Below are 14,501 nucleotides of genomic sequence, written 5' to 3' on the forward strand. Positions count from 1 at the left end.
AGTTTCTTAATTTTAAAATGTTTAACTTAATCATAAGAAATGCATGAAGGGGACATATCAGGAAGAAAACATCAAGTATATGACCATTAACTTTAGTATACAGTATACTACTCCTGAAAAATGTCGGAAAAGCGCAACATCACTGGCAGGGTGATGTCATGACCAGGTAGCTATAAAAGCACATGCTGTGGAGACGGCTCTAGCTTTGAAAGCGAAGGAAACGCTCGCAGGGTTGCAGGAAATATGGCACCGAGACTCAGTGTCTGGTTTTCTCTGGCAACAAGGGTTACATACGTAACCCAGAGACGTTCCCATACAGGAACTCGAGCTGCATTAACAATGTTTTGAGAACAAGTGTACAATACCGCCAGACTGACTTGAAGGACAGAGGGGCCAGTTCTGGGCACACCCGGTAAAACCTCTCCTGGTCGGTGGCCTGAAAAAGAGGAGAATAACCTGGAGCACAAATAGATGTGGGACAGCCAAGGCCACATTGGGGACATACCCCGGTCTGGGTTAGAGGAAGACACTGGCCATGCCTGGAGTGAACTCCAGACAGGAAGGGCTAATGGAAAGGGTGTGAAGTTCTCCAAATCTCTCAGTAGAAAAACAGTCATGAATGTTAGAAATCTCAAAGACACCTTGGGCAGGTGCTTGAAGGAAGGCTTAGACAGGGCCTCTAAAAATACGGCCAGGTCCAACAAAGACACTCTGGGTCACCTCAGCCTACGGGTTCTGCCAGAAAAAATGTGTCACTAATGGGTTTTTCCCTAGGGAATGCTCGGCAAGCGGAGCATGATAAGCTGCAATAGCGGACATGTAAACCTTTTGGGTGGAAGGAGACAACCTTTGGTGAACTGTTCCTGAAGAAATTCCAGCACTGGGCCAACCGGTCTGTTAACTGGGTCTAACTGGTGACCTTCGCACCATATAGTGAACAGGCACCACTTTGTGGCATACAACCTCCTCATGGAGGGAGTTTGTATTGGAGAATAGAGTGTACAGGCATGGCCTTAGTAATGCCTACACCATAGTGTCCAGTCCGAGAAGAGTTGGGTGAGTGAGGGAAAACCAGAGGGGACAATGCAAGGTCTCTAAAGTCGCAAAGAGCTCCACATGTGCTCTGTAAAACTTATTTTATATCTTCTCCACCACATCCACTCCTAACCCAGACCTCGGCCTTTGTCTTGAAAGAGCGTGTACTCCCCAGTTAAACTGCCCTGGGATGTATACTGCCCTCAGTGAGAGCAGCTTTCCTTGGGCCCACAGGAGGATCTATCATGCCAGCTTGTAATGGAGGCAAAACTGCAGACCCACCTGGTGGTTGATGTAAAAGACCACCAATGTGTTGTCGATATGGATCAGCACAAGATGGCTACTTAGGTACAAAAGGAAATGCTTCATGTCCAGCATCTCCAGGTAGATAATGTGCCAAAAGAGATTGGGCCCTTTCCATAGACCTTGGGCGAAGCAGCCACTCATGACCATCCCCCAACCTGTGAAGGAGGCAGTCGTTATTAACGTTATGCGACGACAAGGAGCCCCCAACACGGGGTCCTGTAACACATGCCTGAGACCCTTTAGGCTCACTGTGTGACCTTGATTGGGTGAAGTGGGTTGCCCTTCTGGGAGAACCCTTTGGTCCTAAACCACCACTGCAAGGGTTGCATGTATAGGTTGCATGCACGACATTGAATGCAGCTGCCGTCAGCAATCTTTGGAACTGCTTTACAGTTAGCTCCAGCCCTGAAAGCCTTGACACAGATCCAAAATGAGATGCAGCCCCCCATCCTTCTTGGGAACTATGAATTACTGGCTGTAGAACCCAGATGACTCTTAGTCTGGGGTAGGGACCACCTTTATGGCTTGCTTCTCGAAAAGAGTTTCTACTTCTGGGTCCATAACCAGAGCCATAATCAGGATGGATGAGACCAGAACTGAATTGTGTAGCCTCTTTTTACAGTGTGCAGGACCCATGGAGACACGTTTGGCAAGAGTTTCCAGGCTGTCAGATAGTCTTTTAAAGGAATCAGTGCATATGAGTCTCCCGATACTGACCTCTGGTATGCATGGAGCAGCTTGAGCAAAGCCCTAAAGCTGTCTTAGAAGCAGCAATCTCCCCAAATATGATATTTTTCTGGGCGGAAGCCGAGGAATGCATTAACTGGAGATCGCTGTGCCCTGAAGCACCGGAAAACTTAGACCCTAGCGGACCTTTTCCGCCTAATGTCCCTGGTAGGGGGAGTGTGAGTAGCGACACTGATTCTCCTGAAACCTGTCAAAGACTGTAGAAACGGCATCGCTGAACAGGCCAGTGGGCACAACGGGGGCGTCTAGGAGCACGTCTTTATCCTTGTCAGAAAGATCGGACAGGGTAAGCTAGAGCTCTGTGGCCACCAGAGCTGCCATAGACCAGCCAATGCCCCTAGCAGTCTCCCTGCTGGCTCTGAGACCCAGATCTGTAGCATGACGCACCTCTACTATGTCGTTGTGTCTACTTTCCTCTCCCTCGTTTTTTTTTTTCTTTAGCAGGTCAGCCTGGTAGGCTTGCAAAACCGCCATGGTGTGCAAACAGGCGCCAGTCTGACATGCCGTCATATAGGCCTGGCTAAAAAGGCAGGCTGAATAAGGGCTGCCCCAACACCTGGACACCTCAGTGTGCAGAGCCAGGAAAAAAGGCAGGCCCCGGCATGGAGGCAGCGATCTCAGTCGCAGGAAACACTAGTCCAACTTATGCAGGAAACGCTGTTCCTGACTTTCTGCTGCCCAACAAAATTGAGCTTAGCTACAGCCTATCATGGCTATCACGTCTATCACGGCATCTGCCTCAACCACCTCCTTGGAGGAAGAGAGGTGGAGCACAGCACCCTCTTCATGGGGGAAGAAACTGCAGAGCATTTTTCTGTTCTTGCCCACTTCTGCTGAGGCGAAATGACATCTGACATCATGAGGTATGCAATTGGACATATTCTTCTTCTTCTTTCGGCTGCTCCCATTAGGGGTCGCCACAGCGGATGATCCGTCTCCATACCACCCTGTCCTCTATATCTGCCTCTTTTACACCAACTACCTGCATGTCTTTCCTCACCACATCCATGAACCTCCTCCTTGGCCTTCCTCTTTTCCTCCTACCTGGTGGCTCCATCTTCAGCATTTTTCTACCAATATAATTCATGTCCCTTCTCTGCACATGTCCAAACCATCTCAATCTCGCCTCCCTCACCTTGTCACCAAAACATCCTACATGTGCTGTCCCTCTAATAAACTCATTTCTAATCTTGTCCATCCTCGTCACTCCCAACGAAAACCTCAACATCTTCAGCTCTGCTACCTCCAGCTCCACCTCCTGTTTTTTACTCAATGCCACTGTCTCTAATCCATACAACATCGCAGGTCTCACCACAGTCCTATAAACTTTCCCTTTCATTCTTGCAGATACTCTTCTATCACAAATCACTCCTGTCACTCTTCTCCACCCACTCCACCCTGCCTGCGCTCTTTTCTTTACTTCCCTAACACACTCTCCATTACTTTGCACTGTTGACCCCAGGTACCTGAACTCCTCCACCTTCTCCACCTCTTCTCCCTGCAACCGCATCACTCCACTGCCCTCCCTCTCATTCACACACATGTACTCTGTCTTACTCCTACTGACTTTCATTCCCCTTCTCTCCAGCGCATATCTCCACCTCTCCAGGCTCTTCTCAACCTGCTCTCTACTCTCACCACAAATCACAATATCATCTGCAAACATCATAGTCCAGGGAGACTCCTGTCTGACCTCGTCCGTCAACCTGTCCATCACCACTGCAAACAGGAAAGGGCTCAGGGCCGATCCTTGATGCAGTCCAACCTTCACCCTGAACCAGTCTGTCGTACCTACTGCACACTTTACTGCCGTCACACTGTCCTCATACATGTGCTGCACCACCCTCACATACTTCTCTGACACACCTGACTTCCTCATACAATACCACAACTCCTCTCTCGGCACCCTGTCGTACGCTTTCTCTAAATCCACAAATACACAATGCAGCTCCTTCTGTCCTTCTCTATACTTCTCCATCAACATCCTCAAAGCAAATAAGGCATCTGTGGTGCTCTTCCTCGGCATGAAACCATACTGTTGCTCACAGATGGTCACCTCTTCTCTCAGCCTGGCTTCCACTACTCTTTCCCATAACTTCATGGTGTGACTGATCAACTTAATTCCCCTGTAGTTACTGCAGGTCTGCACATCTCCCTTATGCTTAAAGATCGGTACCAGCACACTCCTTCTCCATTCCTCAGGCATCCTCTCCCCTTCCAGAATCCTGTTAAACAATCTGGTTAAAAACTCCACTGCCATCTCTCCTAAACATCTCCACGCTTCTACCGGTATGTCATCTGGTCCAACCGACTTTCCATTCTTCATCCTCTTAATCGCTGCTCTCACTTCCTCCTTACTAATCCTATCTACATCCTGCTTCACCAACTCCACATCCTCCAACCTTCTCTCTCTCTGATTTTCCTCATTCATCAGCTGCTCAAAATACTCCCTCCATCTTTTCAACACACTCTCCTCACTAGTCAACACATTTCCCTCTCCATCCTTTATTGCTCTAACTTGCAGTACATCCTTCCCAGCTCGGTCCCTCTGCTTGGCCAATCGGTATAAATCCTTTTCTCCTTCCTTAGTGTCCAACCTCTTATACAGTTCCTCATATGCCTTTTCCTTGGCTTTCGCCACATCCCTTTTAACCTGCTGCCGCATCTCCTTGTACTCCTGCCTACTCTTCTCATCACTCTGTCGATCCCACTTCTGTTTTGTCAATCTCTTTCCCCTAATGCTCTCCTGCACTTCCTCATTCCACCACCACGTCTCCTTGTCTTGCTTTCTATTTCCAGATGTCACACCAAGTACTTTTCTAGCTGCCTCCCTCATCACTCCTGCAGTAGTTGCCCAATCATCCGGCACCTCTTCACCACCACCAAGCCCCTGTCTGACCTCTTCCCTGAACCTCACACTACACTCTTCCTCCTTCAGTTTCCACCATCTTATTCTTCTTTCAAACCTTACTTTCCTCCTCTTCTTCCTCGCCTCCAAAACCATCCTACAGACCACCATCCGATGCTGTCTAGCTACACTGTCCCCCGCCAACACCTTACAGTCTCCAATCTCCTTCAGGTTGCATCTCCTACACAGAAGATAATCCACCTGTGTGCACCTTCCTCCACTCTTATACGTCACCCTATGATCCTCCTTCTTCTTAAAATACGTGTTCACCACTGCCATTTCCATCCTTTTAGCAAAATCTACCACCATCTGCCCTTCCACATTCCTCTCCTTAAAACCATACCTACCCATCACCTCCTCATCACCTCTGTTCCCTTCACCTACATGCCCATTAAAGTCTGCCCCAATCACCAATCGTTCTTTCCTAGGTACACCATCTACCACTTCATCTAATTCACTCCAGAATCTTTCTTTCTCCTCCATCTCACAGCCAACTTGTGGAGCATAGGCACTGATGACATTTATCATCATCCCTTCAACTTCCACCTTCACGATCATCACCCTATCAGAAACGCTCTTCACCTCCACTACACTCTTACTGTACGCTTCCTTCAGAATCACCCCTACACCATTTCTCTTCCCATCCACACCATGATAAAACAGTTTAAACCCACCTCCAATGTTCCTGGCCTTACTCCCTTTCCACTTGGTCTCCTGAACACACAACACATCTACCTTTCTCCTCTCCATCATATCAGCCATCTCTCTCCCTTTACCCGTCATAGTACCAACATTTAAAGTACCAACCCGAACCTCTACTCTCCTACACTGCTCCTTTTCCTGCCGTCTCTGTAGACGCCTTCCTCCTCTCCTTCTCCTCCTTCGGCCAACAGTAGCCCAATTTCCACCGGTACCCTGTCGGCTAACGATACCTGTGGCGGTCGTTGTTAACCCGGGCCTCGACCGATCCGGTATGAAATTCTCATTTGTGATCCGCATATTTGATTTGGCACATGTTTTATGCTGGATGCCCTTCCTAACGCAACCGTCCCCATTTACCCGGGCTTGGGACCGGCACTAAGAGTACACTGGCTTGTGCCCCCCTAATGGCTGGGTTGAGGTATGCAATTGGACATGTGAACCAAAAATAAGTAAGTCTAAATAGATTAATGCAATATCTAAATGGATTGGAATGGACTGTAGGCCTGTTAATATTGTGGAAGACAAAGGGATAATGGATTGGTTCTTCTGATACAACCTACAAACTACTGTCAAGACGTATGGTACTTTTTAGAATAACACCATCAGTACAGAGCTGAGCCCAGTATTGGGATGGATAAGTTCTATAGAGTAAGGGTCAGCACATGCAGAGGCCCATGAGACACTGTCTTCCTTAGCTCGTAAATATTTGGGCACCCTCGCAAACACCATATCACGGTAAAAGGCATCTTTAAACTCGGTTAATGTTAAGAAGTTAGTAAGTAACAATATAGTTTGTCGTAGCTGCTGATTGAATGAGAAATAAGTAATAAGGTCAGTTTAACTGGGTTTCTGTTAAATTATGACTATTGTAGTGTAAGGAACAGGCTTGTGTTCAACAGCAATCAAACATGCTTTGGCTATTAAAGTGCTAGGCTTGTGTTCAATAGGGAGACACCTTATTTTTTCCTTACAGCTTTATATTCAAACATTTTATTAAGGGTCAGACACACTTATCCTACAAGTTCACCTCTGAAATTCATTAACATTTATGACACACATAAATGTAAAAGCATACATTATAAGCCACACACTTATACAGACAGCTTTGTAAGGCTGGGATTTGAACTCATGACCTACTGATAAGGAGTCCAATGTCTTAAACACTACCACTTTTTACATCTGAGGAAAGGAGTAAAAGTTAATGTTTTCTTGTAAGTGTAGAAGTTTGCAATTGCAATAATGCTAAAGTAACCTATAAGAACAAAACAATAGATGGACAAAAGTACAATTACTGACGTGTCATCCAATTTACTGACATTATAACTAGTAAACAATTATATACTCTTTCATCAATAACTCTTTAGCTTACATTGTTGCTTATTAAGTCTGACATCCTTTTAGTAAATGTGTTTCCTGCAATCTGGTCTTTTGTCTTGCTGGTCATTAGCAAACTTTAAGGCACACTTTTCACAGAACATGTGCTGAGTCACTGCACACTCTGTTGTTGGTGAAGTGAAGAACCGTCAGGAGCAGAGGAGCGGACTTTGAATGTAAACTCTACTGCAGACAGAACACTAGTTACTTTTCTACCAGAAACATTTTATTCATATTAAAATCAAACATGCTGCCTTTTTGACCCTTACTGTACCACGCGATCAACTCATTGCAGTAATTCTTAAAAAACAACTGGCAGCAAGGAAACCATACAAAGTTGGCTGCAGACTCTTAAGGAGCTTAAATATTTGGCAGATAATGATTTTGTATTTTTAATGCCAGCTGGATTAAGAGCTTGCATTCTTTTGTGTCACAGAAAAAGTTTCTATGGCCACAATCGGTTCAGTGGAGTTCCAAATTCAGTGTTAGATTATTTGGGATTTCTTCAGGAAAAAAAACAGAGGTATTTCAAAGCTGATTGTGCAACTCCAACTTTACAACCTGCTGGAGACTTTGTCTGGAGGGAGTTTTGTTATCTTGTAGAAAGGAGTCGCTCTGAACATTTTGTGCACGAAACCGTCTTCAGTCAAGAAATCCCTTGGCAAAGAGGGAAGAAGCTTAACAATGTAAGGCTATTAAGGATTCACGGAATCACCACAACACCAATAAAGGTATGTTAATATTTCTTTTACTTTTTTAACTGATTAGCCTTGTCTCCTTGCTTTCGTAGATTATACCCTGAGGACAGACATCCAGACAATCTGTTAGAACACAAAGGTATACTTTCGTGGTAAACCATGGTGTTTGCAGACCTGCTGGAGCAGGTTGGCAGCATAGGCCGTTTCCAGTTGGCCCATGTCATGCTGCTTTCCATGCCTATTTTCATGTTGGCAAGCCACAACCTGTTGCAGAACTTCGTAGCAGCGGTGCCTCCACACCACTGCACTGCCCATGCCAACCTGTCAGATCATGCAATGGGTCCAGCTGAGCTCCTGCTCCTTAGTGTGCCCCTGGATAGACAGGGTAAACTGGAGCGCTGTAGGCGCTATGTCGAACCAAAGTGGGACCTTTTGGGCCAGAACAGCTCTATGGACCAGGAAAAGACAGACATTGAGATGGAGGGATGTGTTGATGGATGGAGTTATAACAAGACTGACATGAGCTCAACTATTATTACAGAAGTACTAGGCTCTGTTTCTAGAACATTTATAATCATATTAAATCAAGAGCAATGAGTGATGTTATTTTTTCTTCTCTTACAGTGGGATTTGGTGTGTGATTTGAGATCTTTGAAGCAAATGGGGCAAACTATTTACATGGGAGGGGTGCTTGTAGGTGCAATAATCTTTGGGGGACTTTCTGACAAGTAAGGAATCCTGTATGTGTAAATGCTTGCGATGTGAGAATTACATCATTATTGATTAAATGATTAATCAGTTAATGGACAAATAATTATTCATAGGGATATATTAATTATAGAAAAGAACAAATTTGTCAATGCATATATATATATATATATATATATATATATATATATATATATATATATATATATATATATATATATATATATATAGTGTATAGACAGTATAATTTTTTTTTCCCCATTAGTTTACACATTTACTGATGTAGATGAATAATTAATTATTGTCTGTTGACAACTGATTTATCAACTTATTAAATTATAATGGTGATTCTTTTTGGGTGAAGATTGGTTTCCATACAGTATATTAGTGTTAAGTTACTGATTTCTGATCATTCAAAATCGTAATAATAACAACATTTACCAGAATATAGCAGACACTGAAAATAACGGAATGAAAGGATGAAGAAATTAATAAAATTCATATATTAACTATATACATACTTACTATATACAAATGTTATACTTAATTTTTTTCCCTTTCCTCCATTATTATAATGAAGAAATATTGGGAATGTCACAGACATGCTGGAATGTATTTTCAAATCAAAGCTTTAGCTATCACTGTACAAAAATCTGAACTATCTCCCTTGTCAGGTTTGGCAGGCGTATTTTGCTCCTGATCTCTAACCTGCTTATGGCAGTTTCAGGGACATGCGCTGCCTTTGCATCCACTTTCTCCCTCTTCTGTCTGTTCCGCTTCTTCTGTGGCATGGCCTTGTCTGGAATAATCCTTAATTCCTTTTCTCTCAGTAAGGACACACATGCACACATATACACACACACATATATACACTCACACACATTCCCAACCATTTTTACGCATGGCTAATTAACAAGTTTTTTTTTAGGTGAGGCGGGACATAAAGAACATGTTTACATCTGGAGACCATAAATAAAACAGTTGAAATCGTTCATTTGTAATGAAATGCAATACATTCGAGACCTTGGCAAAGGCTATTAAAACGTGGGTGGCTGGATGATGTTTAGAAAATAGATGCAATATTGAGTCAAGACCCCAAGATTGTAAATCTGATTTAGAAATTCATATTCGTAAATTTTCTCAAATAAAGCAGCCATGCTGATACATACCACAATCCATAATTTATGTTTTCTTGAAATATTAGGTGATGAGTAAAATAAGTAATAAAACTAAAACATTAAAATACACTAAAGTGTTAAAAACTATTTGAATTTTTTTTTTTTTAAGTCTAGGATTGTTTGTTTTATCACAAGGGAAGGACATCAAAGTACATTTTGAAAAATATTTTGTTCCTGACTTAACACTTATTCTGGAGACCTTAAAGTTGTTCTGAATATGTATTCAGTGGTTAAAAAAAATATGTAAAAGGTAATAAAGCTGTGTGCTTTCGCTTCTTGTGTAGTTGTGGAATGGATCCCCACTCGCATACGGACTGTAACAGGTACAGCTACGGGCTACTGTTACACCACTGGGCAGCTGATTCTGGCAGGGGTTGCTTACGGTATTCGGGATTGGCGATGGATCACTCTGGCTGTCTCTCTACCTTTCTATGTTTTTTTCCTTTACTCTTGGTAAGTGGTAAATGTCCATATATTGCTCCTTAATGTGACATTTTAAGATATCAGAAATAACACTTGTGGTGTAGGAACATCTTTACACCTTTACTCCAAAAAAAACCCTCTCAAAAACCTCTCGAGGTTTTACATTATTAATTTTTTTCCCCCACTTTGTTTTATACCTGTATGTCTATTATTTCTTACACAGGTGGTTCTTGGAATCTGCAAGATGGCTAGTTCTTACCAATAAGCCCGAGAAGGCAGTAAAAAACCTCAAATATGTAGCTCGGATTAATGGCCGGCGGGCTGAGGGTGACAAAATTAACTTGGAGGTAATAGGAGACAAAGCAGCCATGCTAGGCGAACATTTCTTTGTTTAAATATTTCTGATTGGTACTTTGGTAATTATTATGGAGATTCTCACCTGTGTTTTTATTTAGGTATGATCTTTGTCAAAAATGTAAGTCGACGCAGACATAACAGAGACATTTTGAGATTAATTAATTAAAAACAGTGAGACGGCAACAGCAAGATTTGAACACAATCATCTATTCACAAGGAAAATACTTTACAAAGAAAATGTTACTAAAAAGTGCATTCTTATCATTGTATAATATATATATATATATATATATATATATATATATATATATATATATATATATATATATATATATATATATATATATATATATATACAGTTTAAATAATAGTTGAAATATAGAACACTTAGCCCCTAGCGTACTTTCCTTAAGTGCTACCATGTACAGTGTACTTTATACGTGTATTAGCATATTAAAAGTACACAATATAATTAAATATTATTATAGTATCAAAAATATACTCTACAAATATACATTTAGTATAGTATAGTATAGTATAGTATAGTATAGTATAGTAATAAATACATGGTCTACAGTATATGTGACTTGACACTTACTTATATAGTATATACTTGAATATACATATTTTATTAACTTGGCAGATCTGAAAACAGTCTATGACTTTGTTGAGACCTTTGCTACATGTCTACAGGAGACATATAAGAAATTACTAGGGGTCTTTTTGTTTCAGCAGAATAATCAGAGACAGCAGACCAAAGTAGGCTGCTGTAACCTTTCTTTTTCATTCTCACTAAGCGATAGAGAAGTGATTTTATTTAAGATTTTTTCTAAATCTTTGCTTTATATTAATGTAGATGCTACAGGAATCCATGAAGAAGGAGATGTCTTGCTCAAAGGTCAATCACAGTGCTGTGGATCTTGTGCGGACACGCACCATGAGAATCATTACTGTGTGTCTCAGTGCAGTGTGGTCAGTCGCTGGATGTTATTTAGATACCATTACCATTATAGATATGCAATTTGTAAAAATTAGAACATAAATAATAATTCTTGCTTACATTTCATGTCATGTTCCTCTAGGTTCTCGACAAGCTTTTCCTACTATGGCCTGTCGATGGATTTACAGAAATTTGGCGTGGACATATATTTGATTCAGGTGATCTTTGGTGCAGTAGACATTCCAGCTAAAATAATCGTCACAGTATCAATGAGTTTTATTGGACGTAGGCTGTCCCAGTGCGCATCACTTATACTGGCTGGTACTACCATTCTCGTTAATCTGCTTGTACCTTATGGTAAGCATATACCATTGTCAGTTTAATGTTATTGCTATTCTGGGATGTATAAAAGTGCTATGGCTTAAAAAGGGATGTTGCACTTTGGGCTATAATGCTTTTCTCTGCTCTTCTTGTACCTGTACAGAGCTGCAGACATTGCGTACCTCCTTGGCAGTATTGGGGAAAGGTTGTCTAGCTGCTGCCTTCAACTGCTGTTACCTCTACTCAGGAGAACTTTATCCCACAGTAATCCGGTAATCCCACAGTTCATTCTAAGCATCTTTCTTTTACACAAAAACCACTTCTTATATACAGTAGGGTATCAAAAAGAAGTTGGAAGTGGGCAGTGTGGAGTGCAGTGATCAACAACATTCAATAAGAATAAAAAATAATAATAATAATAATGATAATAGTATTAATAATAATACATATATTTTTACATATACTTTTCTACTATACTTTATCTTACTAATGTAAATCAATTTATCATCTGGTGGCAGAACAATACATAAAATCATGCAGATACAATTTAAGAACTGAGTTTCATGTTTACATCAAAAATGTGATCTGAGAGAATGAACCATGGCTTGATTTGTGCCAGATGGTCGTGTTTTAGGTATTTTACAAGCCGCAGAAGCAGAATGTATTAATTTTATACTTTACAACTTCAGTGAGCATAATTTATTTAACAGAAGAAATGGGAGACATCAAAAGTACCTGGCCAGACGAGTGGCTTAACTTGAATAACTACTAGTTACAGCCATGTCAAGCAGAAAATCAATACAGAAGGCACAATACACCAAGCCTTGAAGCAGATATACTACAACAATGGAAGGCCACACTGGGTTCCAGTTCTTTTATCTAAGTACAGGAGTCGCCAAATGTCTTTCCAACTTCCAACGTTTTCCCGGAATGTAACCTGATGTGGTCTTTTGTTGTTATAGCCCATCTGCCTTAATATATAATGTGTTCTAAGAATCTGCCAGTTGGTTATTTCAATCACCATGGCCATTCTGTCGCTTAAAGCACTCTTCCTATTTCTCTATGATCTCTGTCATCAACATGACATTATTGCCCATGGAACTTACACTCAATGGACCTTCTGGTGGTTTTCCACGCCATTCTGCATTAACTGTGCAGACTGTTGTGTGTAAAAATTCCAGGAAATTAGCAGTCAATCTTGCATGAACAACCATGCCCTGCCAAAGTCATATTTTCCTAATTAAAAAACACAAGTTTTCTACAATTTGAATTTGGTCATCATAGCTTCTCATATTAAAAAAAATATTTTCCACAGGCAGAACGGCATGGGATGGGTGACCATGACAGCTCGTTTTGGGGCAATGGTGGCTCCTTTGATCCTTCTACTTTCTGATGCATATGCCTGGCTGCCTGGTTTAATTTATGGAACAGCTCCTATCGTGAGTGGAGTTTTTGCATACTTCCTTCCGGAGACGCTAAATACATCACTTCCTGATACTATACAAGATGCTGAGGATAGGTAAGTCTGGGGAGCCTGGTTTGTCTTTAAAATTAGATTTTTACAGTTTGATTTTAAATTTGATTTCACTTTAATGGAAAAATGGTGGAATTTAAGTTTTTTAATTATAAAGTTTCTTTTTTTATCATTACTTATTGCTGACAGAATGTAGTACCAGCTGATAGAAAGAAAAAGTTGTTTTATTACTCCAAAAAAATAAAATGATATTTCAAAATATATAAATATACCCAAAAATAAAGAGTATAACACATTATATCAAATGTATACTTAATTTTTAATTATAGACAATATAATATTTATTTTTTAGCCTGTCTATTAGGTTAACCAAAAAAAGAATTTCAGGTAAAAAGAAAATTTCCTCTTCTTTTTTCATAACTACAGAGGTTTCAAGTGGAGAAAGCCTAAAAACTCCACCAAGAGCGAGGAAGTAACCCTGAATGACCAGAGCAGTATACCACTAAAGGAGTGTGCAGCAGAATACACCAAAGTGAACATATAGACTGGGTTTACAGAGTAGAAAGTTACTTTTTTAATGAAGGTTGTTTTTGTAAGTAGAATGTAACCCAGGTGAAATATTTTTTTTTAGTTTATTCACAGTAAATGTATTGCAATCCATTGAATCCTCTAATGTCAAGGAATTGATTAAAATAGATTACTTTGAGTGCAAGTGCTTTATATATGGAACTATTCTTGTTTGTGGATGTACAATACAGGAAATACCACACTTTATAGATTAAACAATATTAGTCTTTATACTGGAGTTCGGAATCTGACTTGTCACACAGTGTTCATTCATTTTTAATAATATCATTGACTACAGGTTTATATTCATGCACACATTTAATGCTTGTTTCAGAGGTAATATATTTGTTAGAGCATTTACATTTACAATCTATTGTAAATGACAATAAAAGAAATCTCATATAAATAAACTCACACTCATTTAAAATTTTAAAACTCATTTTTAAACTCATTTGACAATATTTATGGAAGGAGTCTCCAATGTGAGAGCACTTTAATAAACCGGATGTTTTCCAAAAGTGTCAAGTGTAAGTACTCTTAATTTGCTTAGTTTACTATCCAGTAAGTCAGTCAGTGCTTTGTAACAATCAGGGAGAAAACAGTGGCAAATACTTTGTAGCTTCTCTGCAATGTGACAAGAGAATAACTCCTTTCACAGATGTTCTGCAACATTGACCATAATAATAAATGCATTAAATTACACTAAATTCCTAATAAAGACATGTAAACACCAAACTATGACATTCATGTGAACCTTCCACAA

At 40.6% G+C, this 14,501-nt stretch overlaps 1 protein-coding gene across 1 annotated transcript; it reads left to right on the forward strand.

The window, feature by feature from the left end:
* The first annotated feature begins 7,114 nt into the window (after nt 1–7,114).
* On the forward strand, nt 7,115–14,256 carry slc22a6l (solute carrier family 22 member 6, like). The gene is made up of 12 exons (XM_083563835.1): nt 7,115–7,595; nt 7,676–7,758; nt 7,863–8,313; nt 8,395–8,498; nt 9,153–9,307; nt 9,941–10,109; nt 10,303–10,426; nt 11,293–11,408; nt 11,519–11,733; nt 11,861–11,969; nt 13,013–13,216; nt 13,598–14,256. The coding sequence occupies exons 3-12, from the start codon at nt 7,930–7,932 to the stop codon at nt 13,713–13,715; spliced, it is 1,698 nt and encodes a 565-aa protein (XP_083419961.1). The 5' UTR covers nt 7,115–7,595; nt 7,676–7,758; nt 7,863–7,929; the 3' UTR covers nt 13,716–14,256.
* Nucleotides 14,257–14,501: the final 245 nt, after the last annotated feature.

The sequence above is a fragment of the Silurus aristotelis genome, assembly GCF_946808225.1.
Source record: "Silurus aristotelis genome assembly, chromosome: 16".
Classification (NCBI taxonomy): Eukaryota; Metazoa; Chordata; class Actinopteri; order Siluriformes; family Siluridae; genus Silurus; species Silurus aristotelis.